General features: G+C 45.0%; 5 protein-coding genes across 6 annotated transcripts in view; 3 read left to right on the plus strand and 2 right to left on the minus strand.

Annotated features, from left to right (window-relative positions):
* cenpv (centromere protein V) overlaps window positions 1–2,324 on the minus strand; it is an 8,262-nt gene extending 5,938 nt beyond the window's left edge. The window contains exon 1 of the mRNA XM_068600936.1: window positions 2,240–2,324. The gene's annotated coding sequence lies outside the window, so the exon portion shown is untranslated. The remainder of the gene's footprint in view (window positions 1–2,239) is intronic.
* The window catches only part of ubb (ubiquitin B), a 6,008-nt gene extending 2,686 nt beyond the window's left edge, over window positions 1–3,322 (plus strand). The window contains exons 1-2 of one of the 2 annotated variants that reach the window (XM_068600934.1): window positions 1,689–1,835; window positions 2,561–3,322. In XM_068600934.1, coding sequence (XP_068457035.1) covers window positions 2,569–3,258 — 690 coding nt within the window. In that variant the 5' untranslated portion in view covers window positions 1,689–1,835; window positions 2,561–2,568 and the 3' untranslated portion in view covers window positions 3,259–3,322. Of the gene's footprint in view, window positions 1–1,688; window positions 1,836–2,560 lie in introns of those variants that run through there. The other variant, XM_068600935.1, reaches the window with a different exon arrangement.
* Window positions 3,323–4,834: 1,512 nt separating this feature from the next.
* Window positions 4,835–11,379, plus strand: p2rx5 (purinergic receptor P2X, ligand-gated ion channel, 5). Its single transcript, XM_068600932.1, has 12 exons — window positions 4,835–4,965; window positions 5,624–5,774; window positions 6,019–6,090; window positions 6,235–6,310; window positions 6,637–6,721; window positions 6,948–7,028; window positions 7,793–7,934; window positions 9,387–9,520; window positions 9,612–9,705; window positions 9,793–9,858; window positions 9,983–10,071; window positions 10,162–11,379. Exons 1-12 carry the CDS (start codon window positions 4,835–4,837, stop codon window positions 10,412–10,414), a joined length of 1,374 nt encoding a protein of 457 aa, XP_068457033.1. The 3' UTR covers window positions 10,415–11,379.
* Window positions 11,380–11,451: 72 nt separating this feature from the next.
* Window positions 11,452–13,221, minus strand: emc6 (ER membrane protein complex subunit 6). The gene is made up of 2 exons (XM_068601403.1): window positions 13,024–13,221; window positions 11,452–12,204 (listed from the first exon to the last, which is right to left on the minus strand). Exon 2 carries the CDS (start codon window positions 12,168–12,170, stop codon window positions 11,838–11,840), a length of 333 nt encoding a protein of 110 aa, XP_068457504.1. The 5' UTR covers window positions 12,171–12,204; window positions 13,024–13,221; the 3' UTR covers window positions 11,452–11,837.
* Window positions 13,222–14,080: 859 nt separating this feature from the next.
* Window positions 14,081–19,506, plus strand: shpk (sedoheptulokinase). Its single transcript, XM_068601402.1, has 7 exons — window positions 14,081–14,235; window positions 14,331–14,472; window positions 16,182–16,356; window positions 16,431–16,583; window positions 16,784–16,959; window positions 17,166–17,366; window positions 17,967–19,506. The coding sequence occupies exons 1-7, from the start codon at window positions 14,098–14,100 to the stop codon at window positions 18,359–18,361; spliced, it is 1,380 nt and encodes a 459-aa protein (XP_068457503.1). The 5' UTR covers window positions 14,081–14,097; the 3' UTR covers window positions 18,362–19,506.
* Window positions 19,507–19,747: the final 241 nt, after the last annotated feature.

A 19,747-nucleotide genomic window follows, 5' to 3' on the forward strand; every position in this document is an offset into this window, starting at 1 on the left:
TAAACATGAGGTGTAAACCGCATGTATTATATGCATTTTATAAAGTACTCTTCTGGTTGTATAGTGTAATTCAGAGTAAATATAAATTCTGAATTCTGTCTTAATGTGGTTCTTTGAGTTGGCAACTGTCTCAACTGCCAGTGGCCTTAAAAGCTCATTGGCTAATCTATAAACTCCATGGAAACATGTATAATGATTTCCTTGTTCTTAATCTGGCACAATATGTATTTCCTCCCATCCAAAACTTAACTTTTATTGTGTATGTGAGAAGCAATACAAAAGGAAAATTAACTAGTTTGCAAAACTCACTGATGCTCATATCACTAATTGAGTTTCCCTGTGAGTAAATAAAAGCTCACCCTTTTAGTAAGACTGCCCAGAGCCCTCAGGTTTTCATGTCACATTGTGATCTGGTGTATACATGTATGTAGATGTCTGCTCTGTAGATAAGGGGATTAATGATGGGTAACTTCAAACTAAAATCATGCTCCTGCTCATTGAATGAACTGCAATAATCCTGGCAGAAGGTCTATACAGAACTAGAGCTCAGCTTCTGAATCACTTCGAGAGGTAGAATGAATTTCTGTTCATGGGGATGGGGCGCCACCTACTGTCCAGTGGTTAACAGGATACATAGAGGAAATGCAAAAAAGAAAAAAAATGAGGCATGATGGGTCCAAAAAAATGATTAAAGAACCAACTGGGAGGAGGAAATGTACTAAAATCAATGAAAAAAAAACAAATGGTCTCCTGCTAGTAGAAGAGTGTTGGCAGCCAGAGGAAAGTAAGCACACTTCCAAGAGACAGGAGGGAAGAGAAGGACCAATATCAAATGTTTGGACTTGGCACATGGAAATTGAATGGAACAAAGACTCCTTTATCAAAACGGAAATTATTTTGAGCATAAGGAAACATTAACTTTGCAGTTATTTTGTCCCATGTGGAACAGATGATTATGTGTGCTTCTGTATTCCAAGAGAGAAAGGTTGGGTGGTGGGGTGGGGCTTTGTTGCATGTCTTGAAATGAGAAGCATATTTATAGCAGATGTCAGTACAAACATGTAGATTGTCTAATGTCCTGGGTGTTGGCAGACAGAAAGGAGCACAATGTGCTGAAGTTGGGTGTGGACATGCAAGTCACAAAAATAACAAATATTAAAGGTCAGGAAACATCAAGGCATGAGCAAGAATCAGTGGCAGAACAATGCAGACATTGAATGCTTGTTTTCACTGTGCGGCCTAACATGTAAATGAGATAAATGTGTCGTGACCTTCGTGCATATACTGTTGTAACAATAATTGTCCCTCACTGCATTAAGAATGGTTCCTTCACTTGAACCCATGAGAAACGACACTATCGTCTCCAGGGGGGAAAGTGGTGTGGATTATGGACAGCACGAGGATTGTTCTGTGGTATTTAATAACGTCTAATCCCAAACTAGACTGGCTCAACACTGCTATCTGGATAATCGGGTGTCAGCTGTTTATCCTGCAGATATTCTTTGTAACGCTGCTGACTTGTTATGCTTCACATCGCGCATTAAGATCATGATATCAAGATAAGGACGTGTCATGTATGGCAACAGCAATGGGACATATATTGTATCGTCTAAGCCTGTCGTACAATCGTTTATATAATCGACCGTCCCATAGATGATCAAATAAGTAAAAGGCATAAAACCATCCGTTATGCTAGAAATGGGAACTATTTTCAAGTGCGGATGAATATCGCTAGATGACGTGTCTCCCGTATAAATACTCCTGTTCCCCTGGCAACTGCACAGAAAGAGGGAGGTGTTACGCGGCTCAGTCGGACTGAAATACGGAAACTAATTGTGAGTATAATCGTTCGTATAAGAACAATTTAACCTTTTAAATTATCTTCTGTAGTTTTTCCATCAATGTACAGCTCTTGTACGTTCTTAATAACCCAGACTTATGTTCGCTGTTCTTTAAATAGCTCGCGTTAGCTAGCTTTAGCTAACTGACTGCTTCGTAAACAACGACGAGGCTCGCGACCGAAGCGGCGCTTCTTTTCGACGAATAATGTTGCTAACTAGCTAACGTTAATTCAGATGACGTACATTACGAATGACGTGTCAGGTTTATTACTCTAATCATCTCGACAAGTAGAACAATTACGTCACCCACGTTCCTAACAATGGCGCAACATTTCTAGCTGCATCGTCCATCAGCGGGGAACATTAGTCGAACAAAAAGAAGGCAAACAATGGCTTACCTTATTTTTAAAATGGCGCTGGTGCTCGAATCAACGGCCTCCTACGAGTATGTTCATGTGATGCTCGAGGATTCAACTCCGTTATATTGCTCGTGGTAAGCTAAAGTGATGAGCACCAAAATAATGGCGGCTGTAGACGACGCTCTGACAGGATCCAGTCTAAAACACTATTTAAGATGTTTTTATGAAGATGCTATCATTTAATTGTAATGTAAACTAGTTAATTTATCAAAATATTCTATGTCCTCTAGGGTCCAGTCCTTTTGTGTTTTTATTTCGTATTTAAGGGTATCGGTAACGTTGTATCTTAATCTTTCACAGGAGCAAACATGCAGATCTTCGTCAAGACCCTCACTGGCAAGACCATAACCCTCGAGGTCGAGCCCAGCGACACCATCGAGAACGTGAAGGCTAAGATCCAGGACAAAGAAGGCATTCCCCCAGATCAGCAGAGGCTGATCTTTGCCGGCAAGCAGCTGGAAGATGGCCGCACCCTGTCTGACTACAACATCCAGAAGGAGTCCACCCTCCATCTTGTCCTGCGTCTGAGGGGAGGCATGCAGATCTTCGTCAAGACCCTCACCGGCAAGACCATCACCCTGGAGGTCGAGCCCAGCGACACCATTGAGAACGTGAAGGCCAAGATCCAGGATAAGGAAGGCATTCCCCCAGATCAGCAGAGGCTGATCTTTGCTGGAAAGCAGCTGGAAGATGGCCGCACCCTGTCTGACTACAACATCCAGAAGGAGTCCACCCTCCATCTTGTCCTGCGTCTGAGGGGAGGCATGCAGATCTTCGTCAAGACCCTCACCGGCAAGACCATCACCTTGGAGGTCGAGCCCAGCGACACCATCGAGAACGTGAAGGCTAAGATCCAGGATAAGGAAGGCATTCCCCCAGATCAGCAGAGGCTGATCTTTGCCGGTAAGCAGCTGGAAGATGGCCGCACCCTGTCTGACTACAACATCCAGAAGGAGTCCACCCTCCATCTTGTCCTCCGTCTGAGGGGCGGCCAATAAATGATTCCATGTTTTAACACCCTTTACATGAGAACCTAATCTAATAAAAGATGAGATTAAATTATATTGTGTTTCCACCTCCTTTTTTATTGGCACATTTGTCCAAAATGTGAAAGTTGGTTTGTGATATTTCAACTATTTTGAGAGTATTAATTAAAATGGGTTCAATAAACTAGAATCACACATTTTTATGAAGCATTAATCTGAATAATATAACTTCAAGATGGCTGCTCTTCTATTTCCTTTATGCTCTACTAGTGAGCTCCACCTGATATTTAACTTTTCTGATATGGGAAATTTCTCAATGATGGATTAATTTAAAACTCATTGTAACGCCTCGTGAGTAAATTTGTAGACCGGTGTCCTAATAAATCATATCCTGGCAACAGTCATTGTCGTATTGATTGTCCACGTTCAACCCCCATAAGCCCAGTTACCTGGACTTTGAATCTGGATTAAAGGTATGCGTTTAATCAAAGAAGCCTCACAGGACTTCAAATCATGCAGTGAAAGACTATTTACTGAAGCATGCCATGTCACACAGAACCACTAGATGTCACGAGCTCACTGCTCGTACTTCAACCCTCTAGGTCCATGTGTACAGATCTGTGGTGAAAGGTCCAGCAGGGCCTCTATAAAACTGGTTGTTTGGAAATAACACGGGACAAAGGTCATGTTCCACAGCGGCTGCTTGGCAGGTTTCTAGAGCTGGTGATGATATTGCACATAAAATGACTGTCTTGTGATCTACCATCATAAAGAATCACATTTCTATTACTGATTTACAAAACAATGAGTCCCGATAGCAGATGATAAAAGTCTGGTTCAAACAGGAAACTAGAGACAGGAATCACCATTAGAGATGTTTTCACTTCGGCTCTTCTTGTTCTTTATTAATCGGGTCGTTATCATTCAGTTGCTTTTGTTCTCTCTTTTCTCAATAATAATAATACCCAAAAAACAGAACATGCAAAAATATCTCACATTTTCCTCAGTTCAGTTCCTGGAAGCGTAAATTATCATTTACATTCATATTTGTAATAACATCCATCTGTATTTTCCCAAAAGTCTCATTAAGGGATTTCCCTGAGGCATGCCTCTGGGTGATGATAATTGTCTCAGTAATCCCAGTGCACTGCAAATACTCACACTTCACTTCAAATACCAGTACTTTAAGGCTTTATAGTTACAGACAGTCCTTTAAAACAAGGTTCTCAACCTTTTTTTAAATTCATGTGACCGCCTGAGAATATAATATTACAAAACATATTTTCATTTAGTTTAGAAAAACCCATATTAGGAATTTCACAGCAATATTTGCCAAAGTAGTTTATCTATAAAGCCACTAACAAGTCAGTGTGGATTACTGTGATCCACACTAATCCAGAAAGTTTTGTGAAACTTTCGGATTATTTATTGAGAGGGGGGCAAACAAACAAACAAACAAGCCTGCAGTCGCCGTGTCATTGGTCCTCCAGAGGAAGCAGTGGTGCTCCACAGCTCTCCCGATGGGCTGGCCCAGAGCTCTCAGGTCTGCAGAGCAGCTGGCAGCTTCAGTCGCTGCAGCGCGGGAGGAATGGCCGGCTGGGGGGTCTTCTTCGTGTCGCTCCTCAACTACAAGACAGAGAAATATGTCATCGCGGAAAACCGGAAAATCGGAATATTGTTTCGACTGTACCAGCTGGCCGTGCTGGGGTACATCATCGGGTGAGGCGCAGCGCACGTCCCCCTTCAGCCCCGTGTTTCAGGCATGGGATAAAGTCACCTTTTAGAAAGTGATTCACAAAGTTAAAAATAGTTGAGCTCGGCTAAAGCGTCGACTTTTTATTTCCTTCTTTTTATGTTTTATTTACTGTTAAAGTGACAGCGCCGGAGAGTTGTAAAGTTTAAAACAAAGTTGTACAGTTATTTATTAATGTGTCAGACAGGAAGCTGTGTCATCCCACCGAGTGACGTCACGCACGTATGTGAGAGGAATGATGGAAAGTGAGCAGGTGACTGAGGCAGTGTGTGGTGAGAGTGGATGTTTTCTGGTTTGACCTTTAAAACTTGATTGTTTTGTAAATGGCTGCAGGGGAGGAGGAGGAGGAGGAGGAAGAGGAGGAGGAGGGGGGGGTCCATTTTTTTCTTCCCCAGATGCACGCGGATGTGCAAAATAGTTCAACGCCGTTTTTTCAGTTGAAGAATCAGAACAAATATTCCACACATCGGCGTCACTGCTTTCCATCTGTGTGGCGGTGGTGCTGTCAGACCCGGGGCGAGAGGTCACAGACAGGCTGCTCCGCAGGGGGGGAGGGTCACGCTGCTGATGCACGGCCGCCCGGATGCAGCACAGTGAATCCTGATGTTTGGCTGAATGTCCCAGGTGGGTGTTTGTGGTGAAGAAGGGCTACCAGGAGAGAGAGGAGGCCGTCCAGGCCTCGGTCATCACCAAGCTCAAAGGGGTTGCGCTGACCAACAGCTCCGAGACCGGGCTCCACCTGTGGGGCGCTGAGGATTATGTCATACCCCCAAATGTGAGTGAGTCTGTCCGTCCGTCCGTCCGTCCAGCTCCACAGCTTGTAATATTGATGTCAGTGCACTCCCCAATTACTCGCCTGTCAGGAGAGATTACGAGGCTATTGAGTTTCTGCTTTAGCGATATCATTAGCCTCCGCATCCGTCACCACAGATTTAACAAAATTGAGCTTCTCAGGAGCGTAATTTGTTTAACCTTTTGGTTCGTCGATCTCACCGTCTGGTCCTGATTTCATTTCGCAGGGCGAGCAGGTGTTCTTCGTAATAACGAATTACATAGAGACCCCCAATCAGAGGCTGGGGTTCTGCGCCGAGGTGAGCACAGAGCAGAGCCAGTCTCATTATCTGGTTTTTAATTGTGTGTGTGTGTGTTTTCCTCCATCCTAATATCTGAAATAGCCGTCAGTGAAACTGTGCCAGATGACCATGTCCACGCTAATGTATTCTCACACCACACAGAGCTTCAAGGTGCCAAATGGACGATGTCAAAGTGATGACGACTGCGTGGAGGGGGAGCCTGTCGTCGCCGGCCACGGTGAGAACCTGTCGACCCGTCGACCCGTCGATCTGTCGCTTTCAGCCTCAGTTACAGGTTGAGATCAGTCGTGGTGGTCACTGACGATCAGAAAGCGTGAAAGAAAAAAGTTCACGTGGTCAGCTTTTGCTCCAACAGTATTCTCCGTGGCGTGAATATCATGTATCACACGACAGTACACACCGTTCCAGCAGTATTCCAAGTCGTCTTACGGTGCCATGAACTCTCTTTAAGCTCCACCGTGCCAAGAATGTTCTCTCTCTCTCTCTCTCTCTCTCTCTCTCTCTCTCTCTCTCTCTCTCTCTCTCTCTCTCTCTCTCTGTCAGGAATAAAGACCGGGTTGTGTTTAAACAGCACCGGGACCTGTGAGATCCACGCCTGGTGTCCTGTTGAGTACGGCCAGAGACCCACGTGAGACCCCCCCCCTCCCCTGCAGAAATCTGGAAATGTGCCATTTTAGTGCTACTACATTGACACTCACTCTGATCCCTCACAGGGGCCGAGATATTTCACAGGTTCTATTTATTACTAATGCAGCCTGTCAGCTCCACTCGTTTTGTTTTTATTTCACACAGCTGCCCGTCTCTCTTTCTCTCTCTCCTTCTCTCTCTCTCTCTCTCTCTCTCTCTCTCTCCAGAGAGCCGTTACTGAGCGAAGCCGAAAACTTCACCATCTACATCAAAAACTTCATCAGGTTCCCAAAGTTTGAATTCTCCAAGTGAGTGTCCCGTAAGTGGAGCTGGTTGCCGCTGATGCCTGTGGGTTTTTTTCGGGGGCGTCGTGACATAGATCACTGAGCGAGACCCACCGGCTGCTGTGAATAGCTTCAGGGTGCAGAGAGCCTTCTATTTATACCGGCCGGTGCATTGCGCCCAGCGAGACAGTGAAACAGTCATCCGAGACGTCCTTGACAGCAGGCCTTGCCCCCGGACAGGTGGCTCGCCCGGGGGGCCCGCGGCCGTCTCTGCTGCCTCTTCGAGCGCCGCGAAGGAAAAGCAGAGCGATGCCACGAGGCTCCGCTAACGCGTCCGTCAGCATCGCGTCCCAATTACACGACCGCCTCTCTTATGTTTCCTCGTTCCTCTTGATGCGCTGGAGGGGAATCGGCCGGTGATACACACATAGTCCAAATGTCTGGCAGCAGCGCTCGTCCCCCAGCGTGACACACCCAGTTTGTGCTGAGAGCCAGAGGACGTAATGGTGTGTTACCTACACCATTTGGCAACATATGCATACTGTACATGCTGTGTGTGTGTGTGTGTGTGTGTGTGTAGAGGACTACTCTTGCACTTCAGTCAGAAATAACCAAAGTAAAAGGAGTCTGCGAGTCTCTTGAAATGTATATTTACATGTTTTAAGGTCAGAGGTTTAAATGTTGTAGTTTTTTTGCTCAGTAGTGAAGCTCAGCTCGACACACTGCTTCACAGTTGATGATCTGACGTGTGAAAGTTGCGCTTCATGTCGGCTGTATTGACCTCTTAGGTCCAACGTCCTTGAAGCCTGTAACGACAGCTACCTGAAAACGTGCTCCTACGACCGCGAGGACCACCTGTACTGCCCCATCTTCCGCCTCGGAGACCTGGTCAGCTGGACCGGGAACGACTTCCAGGAGATGGCTGCGAAGGTACGAAGAGTGACCGTGTGTGTGTGTGTGTGTGTGTGTGTGTGTGTGTGTGTGTCTGTGTGTGTGTGTGTGTGTGTGTGAGTGATGTCAGTTCCTGGCTTCCATGCAGTCATTTCATCATCACATCACACCTGACCTCGCCCTTGAACTAAAAGAACTAAACAATTCTTCATGTAACCGTAACCTTTATTGACCAGGACGCGAACCCGAACAAAAGCAGCGTCTCTGCGTTTCTCTTTCGTTTCTCTTTCGTTTCTCTTTCGTTTCTCTTTCGTTTCTCTTTCGTTTCTCTCTACTTCCTGTTTGTAATCCAAACAGACGCGTTAGGTGAAATCCAGGCCTCGTTCCCTCCTTGGCCTGTCAGCAGTGCAGAGCATCAGGGTGAAGTCCAGCTGTGTGTAAACAAACACCCACCGAGTCTCTGGACCGAGCTCGACTCCAGCAGACGAGTGTCGTGTTACTTAAAGGAACTTCACTTAAAGCAAAGGGAGAGTCGCTGCCGAGAATAGATTTTTTTTTCTTGGGCAAATTTATTTTTTAAGATGAAGCTGTGGTCGGAGGTTTGAACAGGTGTCTGTACGATGACACTCTGAACACTTTAATTCATCTCCTGGTGTAATATCCATGATGTTTAAGTACTTTATACGCATTGTTATTCCAGCTGTATATTTAATCTTCTTCTACTTTTTCATTTTTAACTGTTTATTTATATTATTTGATTTGTTTTTATCTGTATTTACTCGTGAGCGATGCTGCTGTAATCCTGTAACTACCCCACTGAGGCACTAATAAAGGATTATCTTATTTTATCTTATCTTATATTTCATCAGACAAAAGCTGAGCCGATGAAATTTAACTTCTGAATTCTGCATTCCAAGAATAAAATGACATGCAGGTGGATCAGGGCTTCTGCTTTAGTAGAAATCACAGTCATGGCGCAGAAATAGTAAAATAATGTTTCTTTTGGACCAAAACCTCATCACGAGGTCCAGATTTGGGAACATTTTGTGGACTTCCTCGTCTTCCCGTGTTTTGCTCGGGTGACATTGAGATGGTTAGTTGTGATCACGCAACTTAACATGTTTGGAGTTTTGGCTTTATGAATGAGAAATAGCTGAAAAACTGATTTCCAAACATCGACCCCTTGACAGCAGCTGCAGCGTCTTCATGGGAACAGGACCCTCTGCTGACGGGCTGCTCCAGTTACAGGTCCGGGTGTACGGGATGCTGGACTGGAATGGAGCCGTCATTAATGTTATGGGTAACCTGTGCAGTGAAAAGGTCATTTTGTTCATGTTGTTTAATCCCACGCACGGCTCCACCTTCAATCTGATTTAATGTTGAATCCACCTGACGGATGGAACGGACACGAACATGAAGTGAGCCACTGGAGCGACGAGTGTGAGCGAGGCCGCTCCGATATTCACACAGGTCACTGTTTCTGCCCGTCAGGGCGGGTCCGTTGGTATCCTCATCGAGTGGGAGTGTGACCTGGATAAGGACTCCTCGCAGTGTAACCCACAGTACAGCTTCACCCGTTTGGACATGAACCTGAACGACTCGGTCACCTCAGGATACAACTTCAGGTGTGTCCCTTCAGGCATTCGGCAGGAAGTAATTCATCCCGCATACCTGATTTTATTCCCATCTTTTATCAACTGATCTTTGCCCCCACAGATTTGGCAGGTATTTCAAGGATCACAATGGCGAAAGCTTTCGCACGTTGTATAAAGTGTACGGGATTCGCTTCGATATCATGATCAACGGCCAGGTACAGCACCGACGCGTCTTTCTTTCTAATCGAGCTACTTGCTTCCGGGAACAGACTTGCAGTGAATGCCTGTTTGTTGTTTTGCAGGCCGGGAGATTCAATATTGTTCCCACAATAATTGCCATAGGCTCGGGTGTGGCCCTGCTGGGTATAGTGAGTAATTTACTAAAATATTACATTGACGTCTTATAGATTATTAGTGTTGCCTCGCGTGATGCTGATGGACGATGACCAGCAACAAGAATGATGCTTCTTGATATTGTTATTGTTCTTTCAGGGAGCCTTTGCATGCGATATGATCCTCCTGTACATGATGAACACCAGCTCCTTTTACCGAGAGAGGAAGTTTGAGATCATCAACTTCAAGTAGGACTAAACTGCAACCACACAAACTTCCTGAATCCGCCGCAGTCCGAATGTTTTAACGTGACACTTCTTGGCGCATCTTCCTCCCAGGAAAGAACGGAGCAAACCCAAAGACGGGAAGACGGGTCCGCGGGAAAGGAAATCCAGGAAACCAGCTGCGGAGAAGGAGGGCGCCAACTCCACTGAAGAGCCGATGGCCGCCGGGGCCACGGCAGAGAGCCAGCCGCCCGGAGACAGACGGGGTCCCACCGTTCCACGCAACACGGGACAGCGGTACTCTGCCATCGTGCCCTCGCAGGGCGCAGGGCCGAAGCATCACATCACCTTCTCCCCACACAATTAAGTTTGGCAAGCGGACCGGGACCAATCACCATGCAGCGGCCCGCGAGAGGCGGAGCCAAAAGACGGACGGACGTCCACTTCTCACCTACCTGACACGACTGCTGGCCACGCCACCGGCTGCAGTGATGCTCGTCCCGACTACAAACACGTTGGCCCAGAGAAATGTAAATGTTCGGCACTGTGCGCGTGGGCCAGGAAGCGGATGTAGAATCACACAGGAAGGTGGTTTTCAGTGGCGGGGTCGGGGTCCAAAGCCGGGATGTGGGAGACTACAACAGGTCCATAGATAATGATATGCAAGGTATTCATCAGAGTCTATTGCCAGGGATTTGCAGATCAGTGCTTAACAATTGCAAATTATTAACTGTCATAGAATCAGTGCTTCTGGCTTATTTGGCTGTTGATCAGACGAATTAAGCATCATTTCCAGTTCAGTTCATATGATTATTTCTGTTCTATTTTGCCATTTATGCAATAAGTTATTTTAAAAAAGAAGAAAAATTACTCGCAGCGATAGATTCATGAAGGTCAATTGCAGAGTTAGATGATGAATAGGAAGAATAAATTAACTGTGAAGTGATTTCTGCTAAATCAGTTCACAAAACACTTTAATGATTTTATGAGCATTGATTCAAAATGGAAACCTTTAAAAAAGTGCACTAGAAAGCAACATGTAAGTGTGTGAACGGTCTTAATCGTTGGTATTTCAGTTAAATGCATCGTGTACATCTGTGACAGGAAGTTCAGTGCACCGTGAACACGGTTGTGTCTCCTGCTGTGTGTTGACGTTGATCTCAGCCGCTCGATGGCTACAACACAATCTTATGGGGAACGCAGTGTGATGCACCACGGGTCTACGGAGAGAGAACAAGTTCACTGCTGATTGTTCATGAACGGTGCAAGACATTGAAGTGCCAGAACTCCTCGTTTGTTCTTCCCTTTACTATTTATTAAATGGTCTTTATTGTTGGAAAATGTGTTTGTCGTGTTTATTTCACGGCTTCAACAAATGAAATTGATAAATAATGAATACACAAGTTGTGCAGAGATATTTATTTCAATTAATAATCAGATTTGTTATAATTTAACTGACATTGTACATAAAGAAAAGTGCTTACATCTTGAATGTAATCAGGTTTGATCTACGCTACACTCCAGTCTACATTATTATAACTATAACCAGGCTCATACCCTGATATGGATGACATGGAGCACAGAGCAGGAGTTACAGGTTGAATAAAGTCATAATCACTGCTAAGTGTGGAGCAGTGAACGGTTAATTCTGCATCTTAAAATTATTGACACATCCTCTGTTTAAGTTAACAGTTAAAAATGGAAGAAGTCTTTTACTAATGGCTTATCTACAAACAGCAGGACAGACAATAGTGTGAGGGCTAATTCAAGGTAATTCGTCGTGGAGCATTCTAGTACACATGCACCATTCCGTAGAGGAAAGTCCAGAACAGGACGTAAGTGAAAAGCCCTCCGACGAGGCCCCCGGTGAAGAGCAGCCGACGCGATTTGAAGCATTTGCTCCACCGCCGTCCGGCCTTGAGGATGAGCAGCAGGGAGAGGAGGAAAGCAGAGAGGAGATAAAAAATGAAGCCGTAAAGTCCCGTCAGCCCGAGGATGCCAGCTGTTGCTCCGGACAGAGCGGACACAGAGGTGCGGCAGTAGTCCAGCACGGCGGCGTTTCCCCTCACAGACACTTCACTGATGAACTGTGGGCCCTCGCGCTTGGCAACGACGCCTGCCATCTCGGCTCAGGTCAGCAATCACAGGAAGATTCTCCTGTTTCAGGAAGAATTCAGACACAAAAAGGGCATTTACTCAAATGAAGAACAATTTAGAAACACTTTCATTCTCCACATTTATTTCACAGATATTGAGAACAAAACCTTATATGATGACACATCAAAATACTGTAAAAATCCATTCCACCTGGACCAGACAACTCATCCTTATGTCATTATATTAATCCAACAGTTAGACTAATATGATGACATAACTCTCACTGGCTCCACTCTCCTACATACAACTTTAGCTTATAATATTGACATTTGGTGTGACACGTCAGTATTATACTTGAAAAAGCATTTTGAATGCCAGATTTCTACCTGAACTTTTCTACACGTTCGTGTAACTTTTAATTTAAATAATCCTGATGCGTATTCTACTACTGCAAAGTAAGGCCACTGCTTTATCAGAAAAGCTAATTTGTACACGACATACTATATAAAATATATATGAAATAGACATTTTGAAATATTGAATCACTATGAGTATAAAATGACAGCTGTCGATACATTGGAAGCCCCTTAATGTGTGTGTCAAAAACAAAAGGTAAAGCTGTCAGTCGTAGGTGGATCTTAGCTTAGCCTGCGGCTAACACTATACATCAGAGTAGATAACGTGAGCTAGGCTAATACCAACAACATAAAGCGGCGTGGTGACAAAAACAGGCACACAAAACGCCAGTAAGAGACCCAAACGGATGAGACTACAGTCTGAAGAGCGCATTATACCCTTATTATAACCTATGGTAACCTAGCATTAGCCGTTAGCTCGTCATCCAGGCAGCTCCGACGGTAACGGTTTACAGATTCTCACCGGAAGTACACGCGGGGACTCGTTGGCTCCTCACAGCGCTGTTACAAGACCATAATATGTCAGCGTCACTTCACAGGCGTGGATGGTGGACTGTCTTTAAGGGATGTGAGCTGATATGGCACGGAAACAGCACATTCATTCTAGTTTGGATAACACACCTAGACAGGATTCGGCCATGTTCATTCGCAGTGCATTGTGGGACAGATCCAAACCGGATCAAACCAAACCGGCGTCGAGGATGTGGTGCGTTCTAAGCCGAGTAAAGAGTAGGACACATTTTTGTGTGTGAGGAAATACCTTGGCACATCATTACTGGTCCTGTGTGAGCTTGCGCGTACAGGTACATGCGCTCTTCTCACACGTCATTTGATGGCAATCAGCAATATAATTGCATAACCCTACCAAGCAAACAAAAACAAGATGAAACAATCTATTTAAAAAACAGCAGGATGACAATGCAAATTGCTGTTTTAACTGTCATTACTGTGTTTTAATTTATGTGAAAATGTCTGCCTTTTTTATTTTTTTTACCGACATACAGTATAGTATATAATATATATGTAGTTGTAGCATGGGTAACGACATGTGTAACATTACAACATGTTGTTTCCTCTGTTCTTGTTTCCCCCAATAATCTAGATATAATAGGCAAAACAAATAACCAGAAAAGTATGATACCAGACAGGCAATCAACCCTTCTCATCGATAATATTTTCGCCTCGTCATATCAGGAGGCTCTAATAAGTAGATGAGTAACTTAACAATAAGGTGTCATGCCCGCAGACCTGGCGCTGGCCCAACTGAACGCAATGCAGACTTTACTCTGCCAGAAAAGTGAGGACCTGTCGTAATGTTTTCTTCCTCCTCAGGTCGACGACACTAACAAAAACAATTTGGATATTTGGGCTTTTTGTTTAAATATAATTGTTTTATTGTAGCGATGGAAGTAATCGCTTAAGAGGAAATCGCGGATGTTTAAATGTCCGATTTCCCACATCGTTGAATGCGGCATAGTTGACATAGTAGATGCTGCCGTGTAGCTGATTGCCAAAGCACACAGTTTCATCAGCAACTATGTCTTCCTATATCCTTGGTGTAGACGTGGGCACCACGTCGGTGAAAGCTGTTTTATTAGAAACTGGCTCCAGGTTGGTGGCTGCGAGTCACACTTTGCCGACTTCGTGTGATATAATAGACCACAGCGGGATAAAGGTGAGTGCGGTCCGTGGTGCGTTCAGGTGATTGCACAACAACTTTACCGCACAGCTCGGCAACACTAATAACGCTGCCGTGTGTTTGTTTCACAGGCGAAAGAGCAGGACACCGGCCGGATCATAGACGCTTTGAATCGGTGCATCGGGCTGCTGCCGAGACACAAACTGCAGCGCGTCATCCGCGTGGGGCTGACCGGCCAGATGCACGGGGTGCTGCTGTGGAGCGCGCGGACAGGTGAGAGCTGCTGCTGCGGGACATGAGCAGCTGAGCAGCGACAAATACATGTCCCAAATACTTGTAGTTAAACTACAGTATATTGTAGATGTAATTACAAGTATTTGGGACATGTATCTACATTTTGGGGTTAGTTTAGTTAGTTTGATGGTCTTGGCTCCCAATATATATATATATATATATATATATATATATATATATATATATATATATATATATATATATATATATATATATATATATATATATATCCGATTTGACTCAAAAACGATATATGGCTGTTATATAGCTGTATTATATATATATATATATATATATATATATATATATATATATATATATATATATATATATATATATATATATATATATAAATATTAAGATAAAAATATTAAAATATTTCAGAGGTTCAATATTAAAATAACACAATATTAAAAGCCAGGACACACACACACACACACACACACACACACACACACACACACACACACACACAGACACACAGACACACCCACACACACACACATATATATATATATATATATATATATATATATATATATATCTATATATATATCTATATATATATATATATATATATATATATATATATATATATATATATATATATATATATATATATATATATACATTTAATCAAATTAATCACGTTTCTGTGGATTAATCATGATTAATCACATATAAAAGAAAAGAAAAAGACCAATTCCCCTGCAGTAATGAGGTTCCTCTTAGTCTCCTGATAGAAATCCTCAGGATCTGGTGTCCTTAATGTTGTGGCCTCTATATTCTATATTTACACAAACTATACTGGGCCAAGAAGCTCTTTCATCTGGAAGAGTATAAGGGTCCTACATCACATGTTTGAAGCTCTTGAAACATTTATAAAGAGGTTCATTAATTAATAATGTAGCAGCTGTATTTACTTTTATCTTCATTATTGGAAGTAAACTGGTCGTTACATTTCATTTAGCTGACGCTTTTAACCAAAGTAGTACCTCATGTCATGATTGTGCAGTTATAAAGGTGTTAGTCACCTGTCAATTTGCACATCGCAGCAGAGCGTGGGCGTGTACAGTCAGTCCCATGTGAACATGCATGATGATGATTCACAATTTATCCAAGATGGTTGCAATCTGTTGTTCAGAAGGTGTTGCAGTCCAAGTAAAGGTCCAGTTTCCTATTGATTTACATTTTATAATCACAGGTCAGGTAATGAAATGAGGTTCTTCTGGTTAAACAAGCCCCTCTGGCTTTATAGTCCAAAGATAATTCACAGTTTGATTTGGACGTCAGCTCCCATAATGTTGAACCAGACCACAGGCTTTAGAGTCACATTCACTAGCGAAGGCCTCAGGGATTTGGAAGAAGCCTTTTGAGAAGAGAGAGATGTTTTTACACTGATTATCCGCTCTGTAATACTGGTGACCTTTTAAAGATGCTTTTTGAAAATGAATTCAAGGAGCTGGGCAATTAGAGGAACTCACATCTCAGTATAACTCCCCATTTTTAACAGAAACTTAGTTTGTCTGCTGTGGCTCTTTCACAACTACGCCCTCTGCTGGTCGAATCCAAAACTTGACATGAAAATAGGTTTGTGATTAGAGTAAACCTTTGCCACTGAGATGTTTTGCATCCAAACAAAACCATGAAGCCAGCCACAACTTATTTTGTCTCTTTTCACCTCGCAGGTTGTGTTTGGTCCAAGAAGGATTTCTTCACAAGCGGAGACACCAGTCAGCTGATCACCTGGCAGGATGGGCGTTGCAGCAGCAACTTCCTGTCTTCTCTACCGAAACCAGACTCGCATCTCAGCGTCGCCACGGGGTTTGGCTGTGCGACGCTCCTCTGGCTCGCACAGCACAGGTCAGCTCGTTGAGAAAACAATCCCACGCAGAGCGACGATGACGTGAACTAAACGCCGTGTGCTCTCACTGCAGCCCTGAGTTCCTGGAGGACTTCACCGTCGCGGGTACCATCCAGGACTATGTGGCGTCCATGCTGTGCGGTTTGGACGGGTGTGTGATGACCCCCCAGAACGCTGCCAGCTGGGGCTTCTTCAACACGTCCTCCAACCAGTGGAACGTAGACATGTGTGTAAAGAGCTCCGGGTCACCACGAAGTGCATGAAACGTGTTTTATAGTCCGTGCATGATCGGTTGTTACTCTGAAACCACTTTGGCGTTGTAAGCTTGTGATGAACTGTACAGAGTTGATGTGCATAACATGCTTGTGTGTGTGTGCGTGTGTGCGTGTGTGTGTGTGTGTGTGTGTGTGTGTGTGCATGCTCTAGCCTGAAGGGTGCCGGCTTCCCTTTGCACCTGCTTCCTCAGTGTGTGCCATCTGGTGGCTTGGCGGGACAAACGTGCTCTGACTGGCACGGTATCCCTGCCGGTACGCCAGTGGGGGCGGCGCTGGGAGACCTGCAGTGCTCGGTCTACTCCTGCATGAGTGCCCGAACAGATGCAGGTGAAACAGGAAGTCCGGGCGTTCCCCTCAGGGGGCGGGGTCACACCTGATGCTTTAATACCTGTGTCTTACTTTGGACTCGTCATGTTTGAGCGCACACAGACGGCATCATGGGTCAGGTGTAATCCTGCCGCCAGTGCCTCTCGCGTGAGCTGCTAGTTCTCATGCCGTCGATGACCGTGTGCGTCCGTCTCTTCATTTCGCAGTTCTTAACATAAGCACTTCGGCCCAGCTGACCTTCGCCATGCCGCCCGACTTCAGGCCTCCGGATTCCCCTCAGCCCGCCGCCTCCGTCTCCTACTTCCCCTACTTTGGCGACTCGTACCTGGCGGTGGCGGCGTCGCTCAACGGCGGGAATGTAATGGCCACTTTTGTGGGGATGCTCACATCCTGGATGAAAGAGCTCGGTATGTGTTGAATCGCAGCGTGGTGGGGGTGACACTCTGGTCTGAAGTATCACAGCTATTGCCGAGTTATTCAGTATCGGCGTTAATGGTTCCTAAAGCAGTGTCTTAACCTTTTCTCAGTGATGAACCCCCGGCGAAAAGCAATTTTTGCATGAAAAAAACAATGTAGCACACAGCGCTGTGCCATCAGTGTCTGATTTAATGTAGAACATATACAATTCAGTTGAAGAACTTGCACTTATATTATTGCATAATTATTTAATAAGGATTTTGAAAGGACTTTTGACTTCATTTTATATTTTAATATGCTATTTTTTAAATCTCAAGTACCCCTCGGGGTGCCTTCTAGTACCTCAAGGGGTACACATACCCCCATTTGAGAACCACTGTCCTAAAGGATAGATCCTGACTTTTCCTTCAGCGTCACCATGAAACACCTCATCAACTATTGTATCTGTTGCTTAGCACATTCATGTTCCCCTGAGGATGAGTAACAATCACTCTGGCGACCCTTTTGACCTCCTGTCAGCTCTCAGAGAGTCCAGAGAGGGCGCCGTCCCGTTGGCTCATGGCGGGTTGATGTCCTCTCGTCCCTCACAGGTGCGGAGATGAGCGACTCCTGCCTGTACGAGAAGCTGATTGACTGCGCGCTGAATCAGGAAACGAGCGACATGAGGGTGAGCCCCACGGTCCTGGGGGAGCGGCACGACCCGCTCCGCCTGGGTCAGGTCGCCAACATCTCCACCGCCAACCTCTCCCTGGGTCATTTGACCAGGGCGGTGTGCCGCGGCGTCCTGGACAACATCACCTCCATGATGCCCGCCGAGCGTCTGGAGCAGGCCGGCGTCGGCCGGATCGTGGGCAGCGGCAGCGCCATCGCCCGCAACGAGGTGCTCAGGCAGGAGGTGGAGAAGGCGTTCGCCCAGCCGGTGGTGTACGGGCAGAACGCGGACTCGGCCGTGGGCGTGGCCATCGTCTTCTGTGATCTGGTCTGAGTGAGCGTTGCGCAACGCCAGCGAACCCCCCCGCCCGTGCTCAGGATCACATGTTGAACGTTTTGCACACGTGAGAAGCTTAAAGAACGTCATGGCTCCGTTTGAAGAGGGACCAACGAGGCAAAAGGGAAACGTGGAGCTCCAGATGCCTCGCGTAAAGTCTATTTTGTCAGTCGCTGAAATGCATAAAGTGAATCACAGCGCTGCTGGACTGCTTTGAAGATCTCAGATTTATGATCTCTGTATGTGGTGGGTGACTCCTTCTTTAGATGTGCTGCAGCAGCCATCAGCTGTGGTGGCATTCAAGCGGAAAATAGGCCATAAAAGAGTTGTTTACTTTTTTTCTCTCCTCATTTTCTTTCCCATCCGTCCGTCTCGTGGCTTTTAAATGTCGCCACGCGCTCAAGGAGCTCATTCCCTTTAAATTTGCACTCACCGTCTCTTTGAGCCTGAAGAGGCGTCGCCGCAGCGGCCCTGCGTGGAGAGAAACCTTAATATGTGACATGCGATGCAGTTAAGATGCAACACCAGAGTTATCATCTGCATGTCGGGATCCTGGAGGAACGACGAGGAACGAGCAATTTTGTAGGATTATTATTTCCGAGTGAGCTGATTGGTCATTAGAGAAAACGTTTTGAATCAGATTCTTTGCAGGATTTCATGCCGCTGTGCTTCAAGGGTCCATGTTTTAGGAGTTTTAAGTTGGAGTGAAAGTATTGTTTGTGGTCTAGATTCATGATTACTGCTCTTTCTTTGCCGTCTCTTCATTTGAAGTCTTAATCTTTCATTTTGAACTGTGAGCTCCTCACAGAGGAAAATGTCCTTAATCATCTTACTTTTTTTTTTAAATGTTAATTTTGATTCTACCAACTTTGTTTTCACGAAGTCGATCCGCTGCTGCTGCTTTTTGACACATGGAATATTTGTTGTCCATTTCTGTAACACTGAGTGAATACAGTTGTGACTGAGAAACACACACACACGCACACGCACACACACACACACACACACACACACACACACACACACACACACTATCAGTGTTGTAGCCCTGCCAGTCATTTGGGGGGAAATGTAACTTAACTGTAGTGTTCTTCTCTCATATGGTGAATTAGCTTACAGCCGATGTGTTTATGGTACAAATAAAGCAGTGTGAATAACTTATTTTGTCTCAGGTCATAAATGATTTGAATACACTTTGATCCAGGATCATATTCTGCGGCACTTGTCCATGTTTTATAAAGGAGGAGTTATTGAAAAGTCCAGATAAACACAGGGAGGGCAGCATCAGGCTGCACAATGTGGATGTGAAGTCTTAGTTTGACTGACTTGAATCTCTTGTGCTCACGCTGACACGACAGCGTGACAAGAGGGGGAAGTTGTTTC

Source organism: Clinocottus analis, unplaced genomic scaffold (assembly GCF_023055335.1).
Source record: "Clinocottus analis isolate CAN_PGR_092001 unplaced genomic scaffold, fCliAna1.0.p SCAF_5, whole genome shotgun sequence".
Classification (NCBI taxonomy): domain Eukaryota; kingdom Metazoa; phylum Chordata; class Actinopteri; order Perciformes; family Cottidae; genus Clinocottus; species Clinocottus analis.